We start from the raw sequence: 16,234 nt of genomic DNA, 5'->3' as shown, positions 1-16,234 counted from the left end.
CCAATCAAATGGCATTTTGCTCATCTTCTTGTTCGATTTGATTTATTTTCATTTTGTCATTAATCGCTCCTACCACCTTTTCCTTACCCCCTCTCTCTTAGTAACTCCATCTCTGTCTGTTCATCCCCTCACTCTCTGTTTCTACATCTACCCCTCCCCATCTCTCTACCCTACCAATCCCCCTCTTCTATCTCCCTCTCACTCCTCTCTCTGCCCTAGCCCTTGTAGGAAATAGATTTATATTTTCTAAGACGAATATATCAGTCATATCCTCTTGCATTTATCTCCCTCTCAACACAACTTTTCTTTACCTTTCTTTTTTTTCCTGGGGGGGGGTGGGGTCTGGTTATGTCATTTATTTTTTCTCTTTCATGCTCTTACATTTTCAGATTCCACAACCCCCCCCCCCCCCATCACATCCACGATCTTCCAAACTCATGTGTACTTTACCTCATTTATCTTGCAAAATCTCCATCAGTTCTACTGCTTTACTTCCTTTATCAGTCTCTCTTCTCTTTGATGTTTATTTTACCCTCGTCTCTTTCATCTCAAGACTTCTCCCTATTTCTTTCTTTCTCTCCCTTTCTCATTCGTTCTCTCTCCCCTCTCTCTCTCTTGATTATTGTACTTGCCTCTAGTATATTACCCCGCACTTCCATGCACATGCTTTGTATTTACTCCTGCTTTCACTCTTTAATGCACTTCTCTGCAATATACAATATTTTGTTTCAATTCCTAGTTTATAGATATTTCAGTTAATCACTTTGGACAAACATGACCCTAATCTTACAAGCTCTTTTTTTAAGGTTTCTTATTGTCTATCTTCCAATACTTCCAAAATTTGATGTACTGTTATCTCTGTTTAAAAAATGATACCCTCACAGCCTGTAAAGGGTTTCAGAGCCGGCAGCACTCATCCACACGAGAGTAGTATGCTGGCGAATTGCAGTCTACTGCCCTGCCGGTGTAACTTCAGAAGGTTCAGAAGGTACACCCATATAAGGGTTTTCAATTGGTTTTATGAAATAAAAATCCACTCACACAACCTGCAAACTCAACACATTATAATGAATATTCAAGTCCTAAAAAATGACACATTACAATATAATTTATGGAAGTCTATGTACAAACTATACATTTCATTTTGATGAATATTCAAATATACACTAATCAATCACTTATTTTGACAACACTACTTCACATACAACACACTGTACAAAATATACAGGGATTTAAATGCCATCCCAGTTTCATCTCAGAAATATCATGGATATTACAAAATAAAACAAATACTATATATAATCATAATGCTAATAATATGCTTTTATATTGTGCCATCTTGGAGGCACGTAAAGAGAAAAGGGGCAGGATGTGTACATGTAGTCATTGTTTTGCTCTGTAGAAAAGGAAAAAAAAATCAAGGCACGAGTGGCATCCTGGATTCTGGAAATATCTTCTTTCTTTTTACCAAATTGTATATAACATCATTAAAGATAAGTAAAAAGAAAAAGAAATACTGGTATAGAGGAGTTCAGGTGAAGGAATAGGCATAATTTCAAACCATTAAAAATTAAAAATAGAGGCATGGTACAAGATAGGCAAACTCAGAAGACGTTTATAATAGACCTATTGACTTGCCTTGATATCAAATCTACATACTGTATGCCTACATGCCTACACACACAGTTTATCTCTCTTTTGAATTTCATCTCAACTGTTCCTCACCATCCATTCTAATTCCAATTCTTATTAGGAAGAACCACATGTTGAACAGAGCCCTGTAAAATAAAGCTTTGCAATTTATTGCAGGATTGATTTCTACGATTGATCACATACAATAATCCATGCAATCAATCACAGAGAACAGACCCACAATTAATCGCTAAGCTTTATGTAACAGGGTCTAGGAAACCCTATCCTGACATGAGGGGAGTGTTTCACGAAAGGACTTGTCAGATGTTTAATCCGTCAAGTCCCATTTTATCCGGCAGTTACCATAGTAACAGTGCTTCTCAGCCAATCAAATTCAAGGAAAGTTGTCAGATATGACATCTTGTCAAATGAAAATCTGGATGAAAGACTCCCCAGAACCATCATGCAATATGCTTAATAAAAACAATTCCATATTTGTAAAATTGTGTTTTCCCCTATTAGCTCATCTTGAATAGGTTTGATTACAATGGTACAAAATTTGAATTATTTTGATTTCAAAAAAATATCATCACATCCTCATATTTATTTATGTAGGCCTCTTCTTTTAGGCATTATGAAGCAAACAGTGACCAACCAAAGAATATTGGCCTCATCAACAGTGAGTATTCTACTTGATATAGTAATAATAATGCTTCTTCTTGAAAGCAGAATGTTGTAAAACCTTTAATTGCTAAGCCTAGACTTATTTACTTAAAACAAGGTTTCACGAATATCCCTTATTTCAAAACTTTGATAATACAAATCAAGTTCAAACTACTATATTCAAGCAAGAACTGGAACATTATCATTGTTTTCAGGGCAATTTCAAAATCTTCAGTTCTGGGGAACAATTCAGAGATTTCATGAAATGTGTAGAGGCACGAACCCTTAAACGGAGACAGATATTATGTCAGTTTTTAAGGCTGTTTTACAGATATTATTGCTATACAAGAGTCAAAATGGCAGGTAAATGTGATAAATAAATTCAAAGCAATCTATAATGAACACAGCAGATGATACGTGATTGAAAAAAGGAATATGGCATATAAGCCCAGAATATAGCAACCTCTAAATACCAAAAGACTTTGCACAGAGCATTTCATGCAGTGCCTTGTCAATGATCTCCATTTGCATTTATGATAAGCTTCTGGAAACCTTGCATCTAAGATCAAACTTCTACAAGAAAATATTTGTCATAATGCTTCATGTGTCACTGTCAAGAACTTTGCTTAAAAAGTTGCATGAAAATGACCAATCGGGAGCCACCTTCCAGATGAAAACTTTAAGTTACTACCAATAGATAATGAAGAGAGAGCACATCATTTTGATTGGTCAATAGGTGCAAGTTTGTGTCTCAGACCATCTCAAGTATTCTTTGCATAATCTTCATTTCCAAATAAATAATAATAATAACGAGTATTTACCCATTGACGAGATTCAACTGGCTCCCCGGACGGCTCGTAGATATGGAATTCTTAATAACCCACTTTTTGTAATTTTTATTTGTGAAAAGAACTAGTATGTCCATGGAGCATCATCAAAAAGATTAACTGTGCAGCAGAAGTAGATGGAAATGTTCTTGCAAAGGGATACCGGTCTATGTAATCTCGGGTCAACTGTGCTGCAGAAGTAACTGGAAATGTTCTTGAAAAGGGATACCAGTCTTTGTAACCTTGGGTCAACTGTGCTGCAGAAGTAGCTGGAAAATGTTCTTACAATGGGATACCAGTCTTTGTAATCTTGATTCATCTGTGCAGCAGAAGTAGATGGAAAATGTTCTTACAATGGAATACCAGTCTTTGTAATCCAGTTTTTACTGTGCAGCATTGGCAGGTGAAGCAGCAGGACGGGTGGCATTCTGGAGACGGTTCTTGCGCTCGGCTTCCATCCTCTTCGCCCTCTCCCAGATCTGCATTGTCAAAGATGGCTGACCCAACGACAGACTCAGTAATCTGAATGACATGAAAAAAATAAAGAAATGATTGTTTGAATTAGATGTCTGGTTTGAAAGAAGTGATGGACAGGTTGGTGAAGGCAAATCGGGTATGTTGGTATAGGCTGTAAGCAATCTTTTATCGGATGACGTACATGCACTGGCACACTGCACTTCACCAGTATGACAATACACCAGACAGTTGCCTGAACCGTTTCCAGAAGAAGAAGAAAAGGCATGTGCTGAGAAGAGATGGCAAGCATTCTTTTAAGAAGGGCTTTGGGATTGAAGTGGGTGGTTCAATGAGGAGGTAAAGGCCACAAGAGACATGAGGAGAAGCAAGTGAAGGAGGAGAGTTGGGTTGAGGTTAGAGAATGTGCTGGATCATGTAAAGTGGAGAGAGCGTAAGGCCATTGCCATAAGTGTGATGTGAATCCGAAATAGAATTAAGGGTTGGACTACTCACTGAATGACAGTTTACAAGTATATGATGTGATTGCACATATCTTCTATGATGTTAGTAATTGCTGGATGCATAATGGGGAAAAGGTAAAAGAAGGAGGCGTGATAGCTCAGTCGGTAGAGCGGGGGTTTCGGATTCCGGTGACCCGGGTTCGATTCCCAAATGGTGCGCTAGTGCCCTTTGGTAAGGCATTTATCCTCACTACCAGGTCCCTCGGAAAGGACCTTAAGCCGTTGGTCCCCTGGTTACTTGCTCACAGGCATTCGTGCTTTCTTAGCAGTCAGGTAAAAAACCTCGGTATAAACAAAAAAAATCAAAATTTGAAGTAACATACATATAAATATATCACTACTTCGGTGGAAAATAAGAAGACAGATTATAATATGACAAAGCTGTTAGGGCCAATGATCCCTCAAATATCAGGTCAGATTGTCTTTTGTTTTGTGTGTGTGGTAATTTTTGGCTTGGCCGAAAGCAATAAACAGTGAGTGATCCTGACATATTGCAAATTCAGTAAAATGACATTACTGATATCATAATTATACCGAGTATAAAGGCTACTGGAAATAAAGGAAAAATTAATACCAAATTAGCTATGGAAGAGACAGGACTTAATAGTCTACTGACCTTGTGATCACAAGAAGATGCTGGAAGTCCTCTGGGGTCATTTTGTTTGGGTCACTCTTCCTTGCCTCCACAAAGTCTTGTTCAACAAACTGTCAAGATAAAAGAAAAGCAACCATCAAAATGATATACAAAGCAAAAAGAATTTATAATTTGCAGGACTACCCTAAAATGGTTTCACATTGTTTTTTACATGTAGTTAAAATGAAATACTGTAATGATCTCAAATTCAGCAAATTAGTAAGACTGGAGAAAATGGTTGATTATTTCATGGAATTGCCCTATCGTATAATTTGAAATACGATATTATGAAGTCGTGAAATCTATCAAGCAACAAACGCACTACAAATATGCAACAAAATAAGTTTGAGATCTTGATTGATCAAAGCACATAAAGCTTATTTGAATTATGTTTTGTGTACATGTTTAATATTATACGTAATGTATCACATGCATTTTGCATATGATATTGAATTAAAAAAAAAGCTATGATACTACATGAAAAATTCTACATAAAAAAATTCTAAGTAATAAATCAAGGTTAATCAAACTATCATAATCATAATGGTCCAATAAATGGCAAAATTACAATGTATTAGTATCCAGTTTTGTTGTTTAATTATTAGTTAAAATAACCACCTAAAAATGTAAAGTGATGAAAACCTGTGAAATGGCCCACCTTTTGAACATCTTCAGACATGGTGTATTCCAGGAGCGGTAAGACTTCAAGGAAGGTCCTGATCTTATCCAGGTCGATGGTCCCAGACCTAAGAGCCTGCTGGACCGAGGCTTGGACGTCGGCCATGTTGACCTCGTCCCTCTTAGGCTGCAGATGGACTCGGCAATCGGTCTACGCAGGAGAAAAAAAACAATATCACTTTTCTGTTTCCTCCTTCAAAGGTCATTTGTGTTCATAAAATTATAGCAGAACAATCTGTTTAATGCAGGTTTATGATGAATAACCATGGTGGGGTTGGAACTTAAATGAAGTGTTATTGCTTTTTGATTTGGATGCAACTTCCTACAGCTCAGCACATGCTAACAATGGAATTCCATACTTTCATAAAACACCAATGTCCTTTCTGTCTCTGGTGATGCCGCAGCATTGCATCTTTTGTTTTGAGACTGTTAGCATGTGGTCAGATCTAGCATAGCTATATACGACTGTTAGCTCACTTACAATTGGCTGATGGTTGACAGATGATGTTGTGAAGAGAATGAGATCTGAGCTCTCTATTATGATGGGCGGAGCTTAGCAAATTAAAAACATTCTTTTAAAAGTTCATAATCTCTAAAACAGATTTGTTTACTAAAATGACAGCATACGAGTTGTATTTCAGTCAGACCGCAGGTCCCTATGCTAATGAGCAAAAAGGCCAGATTCATCCAAATCATCTCGTGGCTGAATCCTCCTCCTTGCAAACTCTCGTGATTCGTGAGATTTTCTTCTCTAAGAATTTACTTGTGTTAACCTCAAGTTAAATGAAATATTATTGCACCATCAGATAGAGTAATTGTTATTCTTTCATATTAGTCATTTATTTTGTATACAATATTTTGATCAATAAGTAAATTTCTGGCCTGTAAATGTGCCTCAAAACTGAATTTTCTTCCTCTGTTTTCTTTTGCAAATTGTGCAAAACCTTTTATTTTGAGCCTCAATGATATATATATCACCATAAAGCTGAACTTCTGTACTTTCTAACAATGCCACTCTTGATATGCGGCACCTTTTAATCGGGTCAAGATCACACTTTTCCCACCAAGGTACAAGACGAGATTTCTGAAATTTTGTACTTGCATGAAATTCAGAGTTCTGATTGGCTGGATAAGGTTCACAGAACAACAGGCGCGGGTAATTTGAGGAGATTACCACATGGGAAGTGTGACCTTTCCATGAACCCAGGCACTGGAACTGTTGGAATTTGCCAGTGTGTGGTCTCTTTGACCAATCAGAGTGCAGTATTCTTGTTTTCAAGCTGCTTTATGTACTTGGCCAATGAAAAGTGTGATCTTGACCCGATTAAACCAATTCTCATTTTGAAACCTATACCATTTTAAAGCATACATATTCAGCTTTATCATGATCTAAAAATCATTTGGGCTTAAACAAAAATAAAGTGTGAAAATAGCAGCTTTTGACAGGTGAAAATGATTATTTTGTAGCATATTTTAGATCAAAATTTTAACCTATATTTCAAAATCTGACCTGAAAGAATGATTCTTCTTCTTTACAATGATATCAAAATCATGAAATTCGATGCACAATTAGAGCAGCAATGACCGAATGAAAAAGAGGTGTTTTGGTCCGCATCAAGCTAATTAAATATGCAAAACATCTCAAGTCATGAATAACACTTGGATGAAAGAAGCCACTTTCTTGGGACCTGCCATCTGACTGATTTAGCACTGCACATTCGTAGGAATCAACTGGAATTTGGATTGCAGGGGTCCTTTATTACAAAACCATACATAAAACTTTTAAACACTCACAGGGAGAATGGACTTTCCATCCGATAGGACCAGGACCCCGATGTTGGTGGGGAACTCTGTCTTTTGATAGTGGAAGTCATAATCAACCTTCTGCCACGAGATGACGTTTCCGAGGGCAGCCAGATTCATCAATCCTAAATACAACATGTCAAGTGATATGGATTGTGATCAAAATGTTTTATCATAGAATTTGAAGGACATCTAGTCCTTAATTGTACAAGGGACCATTTCGTGAAAGTTGCTATTGATTGATCTAACAAATAAGCCATTCTCTGACCATTGCCATAGTAACAGTCAGTGCTTCTCAGCCAATCAACAATCTTGAATTTAGTCAGCAACAACAGTTTTGTGTATATGTTACGCATGACTTTACACACAAATGTACACACAAGTTTAAACACAACTACTGATTCTTTAAAGGACAAGTCCACCCCAACAAAAAGTTTATTCAAATAAAAAGAGAAAAATCCAACAAGCAAAAAAATAAGAAAGTTATGACATTTTAAAGTTACGCTTAATTTCACAAAACAGTTATATTCACATCCTTGTCAGTATGCAAATGAGGAGACTGATGACATCACTCTCTATTTCTTTTGTGTTTTATTATATGAAATAATAAAATTTTCTCCCTGTTGTCGTGTGAAACAACGATTGATTCCTCCCTGAACATACATGTGCAATTAGCATTGTTTAATACTATGTGGTTCAATCAAGTTGGTCCTTATTGTCAAATCTGTAAAAAATGAAATATTGTATAATTCAAACAATAAAAAACAAAAGAAATAGTGAGTGAGGGACATCATCGACTGTCTCATTTGCATGTCACTGAGTTGTGCATATCACTGTTTTGTGAAAAATAAGCAACACTTCAAAATGTCAACTTTCTTATTTTACATCCGATTTTGATGAAATTTTCAGCATAATGCTTGTTTGATTTTTCTCTATTTATTCAAATCAACATTTTTCTGGGGTGGACTTTACCTTTAAATGTGATACCGTACCCCAAATTTTTAATGCTCTGTAATAACACATTTTACATTCATAAAGGTTGGCTTTAGATCATGGTACAATGTTTGTAAAATATGAATCCAATAATGCTTTTAAGGGTCTCTTGAAGTACCAACGCTCAGAATTGGAATGTAGAATTTGCTTTATAGTAGCTCACCATGAGAATCCAACTTGCCGGGCTGCATAGCAGTTTCATCCAAAACAAGGTGCGTTCGTTCAGTGAGCTGAAGTAAGCCACTGGTTAACCTGTTTGCCGTGTAGTCTTTTTTGGGTATTAACTTCATTTTGTTCATGTTAGCCAACGTCAGAGGCATGAGGTGGGACTATGGGATGAACAAAGGCAGAAAACTATTAGTTCAAGTCTATACATGATTTATTTCAGGCTTGTTTATATTTTGCCCCAACATCAGACAAATGGTTGACACATATAAGAATACTACTTTCCATTAGCTTTGTAATAATCCATCACGTAAAAATAAAATAATTTCAGGAATATTATCAAACAAGTTACATCCCATATCATGAAAGCTTTATAGGGTGAATGCTTCAGTGAACTACAAAGTCATAAATTGATTATAAGGGCCGAAGAGTGATGAGAGTACACCTTAAAGTGATTACCACAAAATAAAAATCATAAATGATGGAACATTCACTTTCAGACCAAAAATACCCCATTTGAATATATTATAGATATACAGATGACAAATATGTTGGATAAAATATCAAATGCTCTAAAAAATCTTGACCCTCCCTATATAAGCCTGTTAAAAGCCACTAAGCAGAAGTAAAATTCGAACTTTTGATAAGATCAATTCATCCCTTATAATGCTGATGCTTTGGACACTGCTAGTTATTGAGTACGACTTACTTTTGAGACAAGCTGTTCTATTAATGAGTAGAGGGTCGTCACAAACTCTGGATCTTGGGGGATACCAGAGAGATTTAAACTCAGCTTCCCTATAGCACAAACCTCTCTCCTTGCATATCTACAAGATGAGAACGAAAGATAAAGAGAGAGGATGAAAATCAGTTCTGATCAGATGATTTATATTATATAAAAGATACTTTCTACAAAGTTACAGAGAATATGCCATTGTATATTTATAATTGTAAGCGTCATGTGTGAAATTTTCAACAATTAGTAATCCAATTCACAAAGATCCGGGGCCCATTTCTTAAAACTTGTTATAGTCACAAATTTGCAATGATAGTTTTTAAGCTACTGAAAACATTTAATTTGATTGACTGATAGTAAATTTTTTAATAGAAATTGTTCACTTGTTCACTATGAAACAGACCGCTGATTAAATAAGTTAAGAATCAGGGCCCCTTCTTACAAAGAGTTATAATTGATCCAATCAATCGTACCTCTATGGAAATCCATCAGTGTCATAATTTTTTCTACAAGAAATGTGCAAAATGTCCTTTGTACACAAAGGAGAACACATCGAACTGTCAAGATATCAATGAATTTATGGATGTACATTCATATCTAGAATTTCTTTTAGCAAACATGCATTTTATATGTTGACTTTGCTGGTTTTCCATAGTTGCGATTGATCGGATCAATCGCAAGTCTTTGTTAGACGGGGCCCAGATTTTGCATCGAGAAAGGTTCACCAGACATATGTAAAGTTGTGCACAACTTCTAGATAAGGTTGAGAACTGTCAAGAAACTTACACTGATGATAAAAGATGGAGGATGAGATAATCTGCTGTTAGGGCATCGCATAAAAGAACTTGACTGAGGAGCCATCTCAGCTGGTCTCTGATGACACCCGCCTCCTTCAGTACATTCTCTACCACTGAGGGATTAGGAAAATCATATCAAAGGGATTAGGGAAAATAAGTATCAAAGGGATTAGGGAAAATTCATATCAGAGGGATTAGGGAAAATTCATATTAGTGAAAGGGATTGGGAGAATTCACATCATTAATATGGATACGATTGAATTCACAAAATTAAATCCAACAATGCTGATGGCACATGACGTACACCTGTCCAAGAATCTCTGAATCTGGAAATAACCATTTCCCCTCATAGAAATAAAAAACAATAAAAAATTTGCAACAGTTAAAAGCTACTGAGATCCTTGGCTGATAGTATTTATGCATTTGTTATTATAACAGACCTTAAGGAAACGGGACCATGGTCATGAAGTACATATCAAAATTTAGAGGATAAACATAGCACAATATCTATACATATTACAATTTCATGTATTGGCTCCAGCAAATATAGCTCCTAAAAAAAATGGGGGATGAAGTAAATGAGAAGTAAACAGACATAGAAATTACTACAAATAATAGCTCGAATTACATATACAGCTATAGGGGATAATGATATGGACGAGTCAAGTTTCGGGAAATACATGCGTTTTCCTCACTAGACCCAAAAGCCCTTGTCAGGACACGTCGGGACAAGGGACAATGTGAAATTCTTTGAGAAATATATATGGTATGTCCCTGCCCTCGATGCCAGGATGCTACACATGTCATGTTATGAATACCTACATGATTTTCCCATGATGGAGTTGATATCATGCGGTAAGTGAGGGTTGATATGAGAGAGCTTCCGAGATGCGATCACGTGTAACCTGGGAACCAGTGATGGGGGCGGAGAATGGGCGTTCTGCTCCTCTATACATTCCATTGACTCGACTGCATCTCCTAAACTTTGCCTATTAACAAACAAAAAAGAACCAAAACAGTGATGAAAAAGCAATGAACAAACAACTAATAATGCAGATGTAAATATAATTTGCCAAAAATACATGTGGAATACATCAAATAATCTTCTATTGTTTTTAACCATAAGGATATACAGCCACATAGTATCTTTTCTCAGTAATATTTCAGAATATAAACAGATACAGGATGGATTGACCGACTGATAGACCAAGGTATATTGACACTACCAACACAATGCGACATATAAGTGCACACCTGTATATTAATCTGTAAAGTTATGTTAAATGGTAGGATTTGTTTTCTTAATGTTATTTATATGATTTGTGGATTGAATTACAAATTTAATGGAGTAAATAAAAAATGTTAACTACTTCACCACGAAAAATTTCCTCACTCTAATGTAGGTTCTTTAACATGCAAATGGTGTAAACTCCTCCTTTTAATATATGGAGTGGGAAGGGAGAGGGAGGAAGTAAGGGAGAGGGGGGTGAGTGAGGGAGGGGGGGGGGTTAGGGAGAGAAATGGTATTTAGAACAGAGAAAGATAAACTTACCCTTCTTCTGAGTCAGCAAAATGTGCCAATGACGGATCTACTGAGAGAACACCTACAAACTCTACCATATCTGTTACTTTGAACACATCCATCTGATCGTAAACCTTCAAAGGAAAATAAAAAGAATCAAAACCAAAACAAATATATTTCATCTTGCCCAAAACAATCATTTTAACAGCTTTCATTCTTCAAATTAACAACAACAGTGTCTATCTTTATTTCTCCATTTTTCCTTTTGGATTTAATTTATTACAAACATAAATACAGATTGATCAAGAATGTCTTTTCAAAATCAGACTTCATCAATTTGCAGGCAAAATATTTATTTTGAGGTTTCAATTACATTGTTCATTTAGTAAAATTGTGTCATACAAAATTTACCAACATCTTTGAATATGAAACATTGCCCACTCCATGGTACCATAAAAGTATTATCCTTTCTTTGTCTTTGTCATTCAATGGAAACTTCCATGAAATCCTCGATTTCAATTGGCTTTTGAACATTCAGTGCTGGTTTAATTTATTTTCATATCTCCCAAACTTTAATACAGTATAACATTGGACAAAAAGAACAAAACATTATTGATAAAATAGTACATTATACTAATAATGATTCAATGATTTTAGGCAATGATCCCCATGTTGGGTATATTGAATAAAATCTTACTTTAACAAGACAAGCAGTCCCTGTTTCCCCTGGAATGGGGAAGTTAAGATTCACGGTGGTATTAGTGCCTGCTCCTGCCGCTCCACCATCCGACGTTCTGCTCCTCTTCTCCGCATCTCCTTCATCCCCGCCGTTCTCCATGGCTACCGCATCACCATTCTGCTGAGGGGTCACTGAGGAATCTTGGGATGTTGAGGGCGTGGTCTCGTCAATATCAAGAGCTCTCTTGACCCTGGATGTAGAACTAGAACTGGGGTCAAGTTGGGGACCCGTCATCTTTTGGCTCGTTTCCTCATAGCCGTTAACATCCAGTTAAGGTAAATTACATTATGGCACTAATTAGATTGTCTTAATAAAAGACAACAAACGCACAATGATTTCATCATGGAGTCTCTCTTGAATAAAGAAAAAAAAGGAATGTTTCATGAACATTTGAACTATTTTATAAACAAAATAACTAAAAAAGAATTAAAGAGAGAGAAAGAGAAGTGAGTTTCATTCTGATTTTTTATTACACGTTGCAATACACTTATCATTGTAAGTCTTTATTTTTATTTTTTGTGTTGAACAATCAGCCCTATAACCCCGTAATGGAGATATCCTTTATTCTGTCAAACATCAAGATAAAACAAGACATACCTGTACTTTATATGATTCATTATATTCTTCTAATTATTTCTTCTGAAATTATTTCTATGTCACAAGCATGCCTTGCATATTTGAGTGAAAATCATATTAATTATTTACTGATTTATTATCATCATTATCTTCATCATCACCTTCATTATCACCATCATTATCACTACTACTACTACTACTACTACTACTACTGCATGTACTTCTATTTTAAGTATTACAACAGAAAAGGATATTTGTTTGATCCAGTTGTTTTCTCCTGGTACTGGAACACAATATAATGTCTGACGATCACAAGTGACATTCCTTCTTGATTCAAGGTTGACTTCTAGATCGCGACTATTCTCTGCTATATCCTGATACTTCCCAGTTCTTAGGAACTTCAGAAAAGAGAAAATAAAAATGACACCAATTTTACCTAACTGCATCTGTTCATTTATTCATCTGTTTCATTAAAAAAAAAATAGTTTAGCCCGACGAACTTAGCTTAACTAGCTTTGTTTTCAAGGGTACCCTGTATACAAGTAATCCATTTCAACAATGATTTTTTTAATATATAGAATTAGAAAATAAAACAGATAGACATAAGACATCATAAAACCAATATTATTGTCAATCTACATGAGGCATTCAATACCAATACCATCCAGTCACTTATTAAACTGAGGGAGGAAAAAATTTGAAGAAAAATAAACACTGTATATTCCACACAAATCCTCAAATGGTAAGGCCATTGGGTGATTTTTAAGGAAGGTGTTGGCCTCCTGGCACTAGTATTGTGCCGACGTTTACATTTATAATACCTCAGTCACATTTGTTCTACGGCGGCGGTACGGCAGGTTCATTTTTATTCAAACCACCTGTATGTAGCTATTACAAAAATGTGAAAATGGCTGTTTTCGACTCGCCGTACAGCCGCCAGAGCAAATGTGACTGAGGTATATAACTGGCCTGAAGCCAGTGTGTAGATATAATCTGAGTAAAAGCAGGTAAAGGCCATGTGAACTAAAATGAAAAAAAAAAACCTTAGATGACCTCCCGACATAGCAACACTAAAATAAGGCAAATGGGTATTCCAAACATCAAGCATCCTTGATCATATAAAGTGGGTGAATAAAAAAGAGCTTTCATTCTTTGATATCTAAACCGAGGTATTAATTCATCAAAGTGGAATTAAAAGCTATTCATGGGAAACCCATGTTACTTGTGTCTGATCGAAATGCACAAAGACTCCTCTAGGGTCTTAAATATATGTGGGATATTATCCAGTGATTTAGGACAGTGACTTTGTAAGTACAAACTGGTCTATTGAATCTCAAACCCCTGTAAATATTTTGCACCCCCAACCCACCCCTATCCCAGTTTGCTCTTGGTAGACTGGGTCAACCTCTATATTATCTAGTGATTTAGGACAGTGACTTTGTAAACTGGTCTATTGACTCTCAAACCCCTCCATATTTTGCACCCCCAACCCACCCCCATCCCAGTTTGCTCTTGGTAGACTGGGTCAACCTCTATTCACTTACTGTGGTATTGCTGGCTTTATCTTGGACCTCGTAGACCCCAAGGTAGTACTCTGGATCAAACATATCCTGCACCATACATCGGTACCGGACCAGTGAGTTGGGCTTTAATGTGTGGAGCGGTGTGTGGTTAAGAGATGGAATCTGAAATAAAACCCAAAATAATACAGGAAGGGTATATTCAGAGCACAGAACTTTTCAACAAAGTATATTCTACATGTCCCATCAATCGATGGTAATTATTACGGGGATTCTGTGGTTCGAATTGAAGAACAGAGATGGATATTACAAACAAACAATGAGAATTTTGTCTTGGATGTAGCACCAAATCTTCAAAGATGAGTGAAATAGAAGCATGTACATGTCCAAAGAAATCTATGAAATCAGATGAGAGCTTACTGACTGATTCGGCATGTAAACTGATATAAAACACATTGACGAGGTATAATCAGGTACATTTTTTTCTCTTGAACAAAACAACAATTACAATTAACAGGGAATAACTTGGATCTCGGGAATGATGGCTGAAAATAAAATAAAAGGCCACAAGATGTATACAGTAAGGTTTACTCTTCAGTAATAAAGCAGATTTAAATGGTCCTTGTCTTAAATAGAAAGGTGTAAAAAAGGAACAATAGGCTAAAGAAGTTAAAAGGTAGAAGTCAACGCCATTAGAAGTGTAAGTCCTCTCTTCCTAAGGATAATTGTGTATCAACAGAAAAAAAATTACCCTCTGCCATGCTGTGAAATCACTCAGACGATTTTTGAAGTACCCGTCGACATTGTTACTCCATTCTTTATTTTCAGCATCTGCACATGAATTGAAAAACAAACAATAAAGAAATAGTAGACTTTTTCAAGTCTCTTCAATAACTTAACTTAAAAATAAAGTTAAACCAGACTATCTAAGTTAAGTTGTCTTGTCAAGCTACAGTATTTCTTGATTTTATAATACTAATAATGTGCCAATAAAATACATGCACATGATGCACTACACAGACTCATGAAGAAGACCAAAAGAAGACTATTCATTCCAATTATTCTTTGTTGTCTTCTTTAGCTCTCAATCCTCCTCATTTAATCTTCTTTTTCTCCATCACATCCTTCTTCTTCCTCTTATTGTTAGGGGCCTAGACAACCCTCTCTTAATATTCCTAATTCCTCTTTCTACTTCTTCTCTTCCCATCTTTCTTCCCCAGGAAATAATTTTGCTATAAATCAAAGTCAAGATCAAAATAGCATTTTTGGTCACAAGAGAAAAGCTCGCAACCAAGTTCTTTAGATAAACTGCTTAGGCCTATGTGGAAATAATCTGCTACACAAAAGAATTTTGGTGTAGAGTCTAGATCTAGCAGTCTTTAAAAAATGTAGAGCAAATTTCAACGCAATACCAGGAAAATCATCCAACTCCTTCTCTGCTCCATATTTCTTTTTTCTTCTTCCTCTTCTTGAATCTTGTTCTCATTCATATATTTCATTCTCCTTCTTCCTTCCTCCTTCTTCCCCCTTCCCCTCTTCCTTTTCCTCTTCATTCTATTATCTCCTTCTTCTTTTCCATCCCCTTCCTCATCCAAACCATGAATTCGTTACTCACCAAATAAACTCTGTACAATGTCAAGAGGTGAATTCACCCAGTCATCTATTCCTGGCATGATTGAGAAGTCTGACTCTGACTTGACTTCACTTAACTTCACTTCGGCACTTCAATTCAGTGGAAAATGATGATATCAAAAAAAGTAAAATCGACTCAGATCTTCAAAAAGAAAACAACGAGAATTTTGTTCCTAGATCTCACAGAAAAGTCAGATCTTCCAAGTGCAAGAAATTCTCTTTCTTCACGTTGAGCCGGCCGTATATCGTATCAACACAGCAAATTTAAATGCCCCACTGCAACACAATGCTTTGCACACATGATTCATTCATCGCGCGAAATTTGCATTGTGGCGCGGGA

General features: G+C 36.1%; 1 protein-coding gene across 1 annotated transcript; it reads right to left on the bottom strand.

Annotated features, from left to right (window-relative positions):
* Positions 1-1,108: 1,108 nt before the first annotated feature.
* LOC129272507 (mini-chromosome maintenance complex-binding protein-like) lies at positions 1,109-16,195 on the bottom strand. Its single transcript, XM_064107613.1, has 14 exons — positions 15,878-16,195; positions 15,014-15,093; positions 14,287-14,427; positions 12,997-13,140; positions 12,125-12,424; positions 11,458-11,561; positions 10,728-10,894; positions 9,895-10,018; positions 9,082-9,199; positions 8,371-8,536; positions 7,206-7,339; positions 5,392-5,562; positions 4,716-4,804; positions 1,109-3,644 (listed from the first exon to the last, which is right to left on the bottom strand). The coding sequence occupies exons 1-14, from the start codon at positions 15,933-15,935 to the stop codon at positions 3,506-3,508; spliced, it is 1,935 nt and encodes a 644-aa protein (XP_063963683.1). The 5' UTR covers positions 15,936-16,195; the 3' UTR covers positions 1,109-3,505.
* Positions 16,196-16,234: the final 39 nt, after the last annotated feature.

Source organism: Lytechinus pictus, chromosome 12 (genome assembly GCF_037042905.1).
Source record: "Lytechinus pictus isolate F3 Inbred chromosome 12, Lp3.0, whole genome shotgun sequence".
In the NCBI taxonomy this organism is placed as follows: Eukaryota; Metazoa; Echinodermata; class Echinoidea; order Temnopleuroida; family Toxopneustidae; genus Lytechinus; species Lytechinus pictus.
This window is presented reverse-complemented; position numbering and strand designations above follow the sequence as displayed.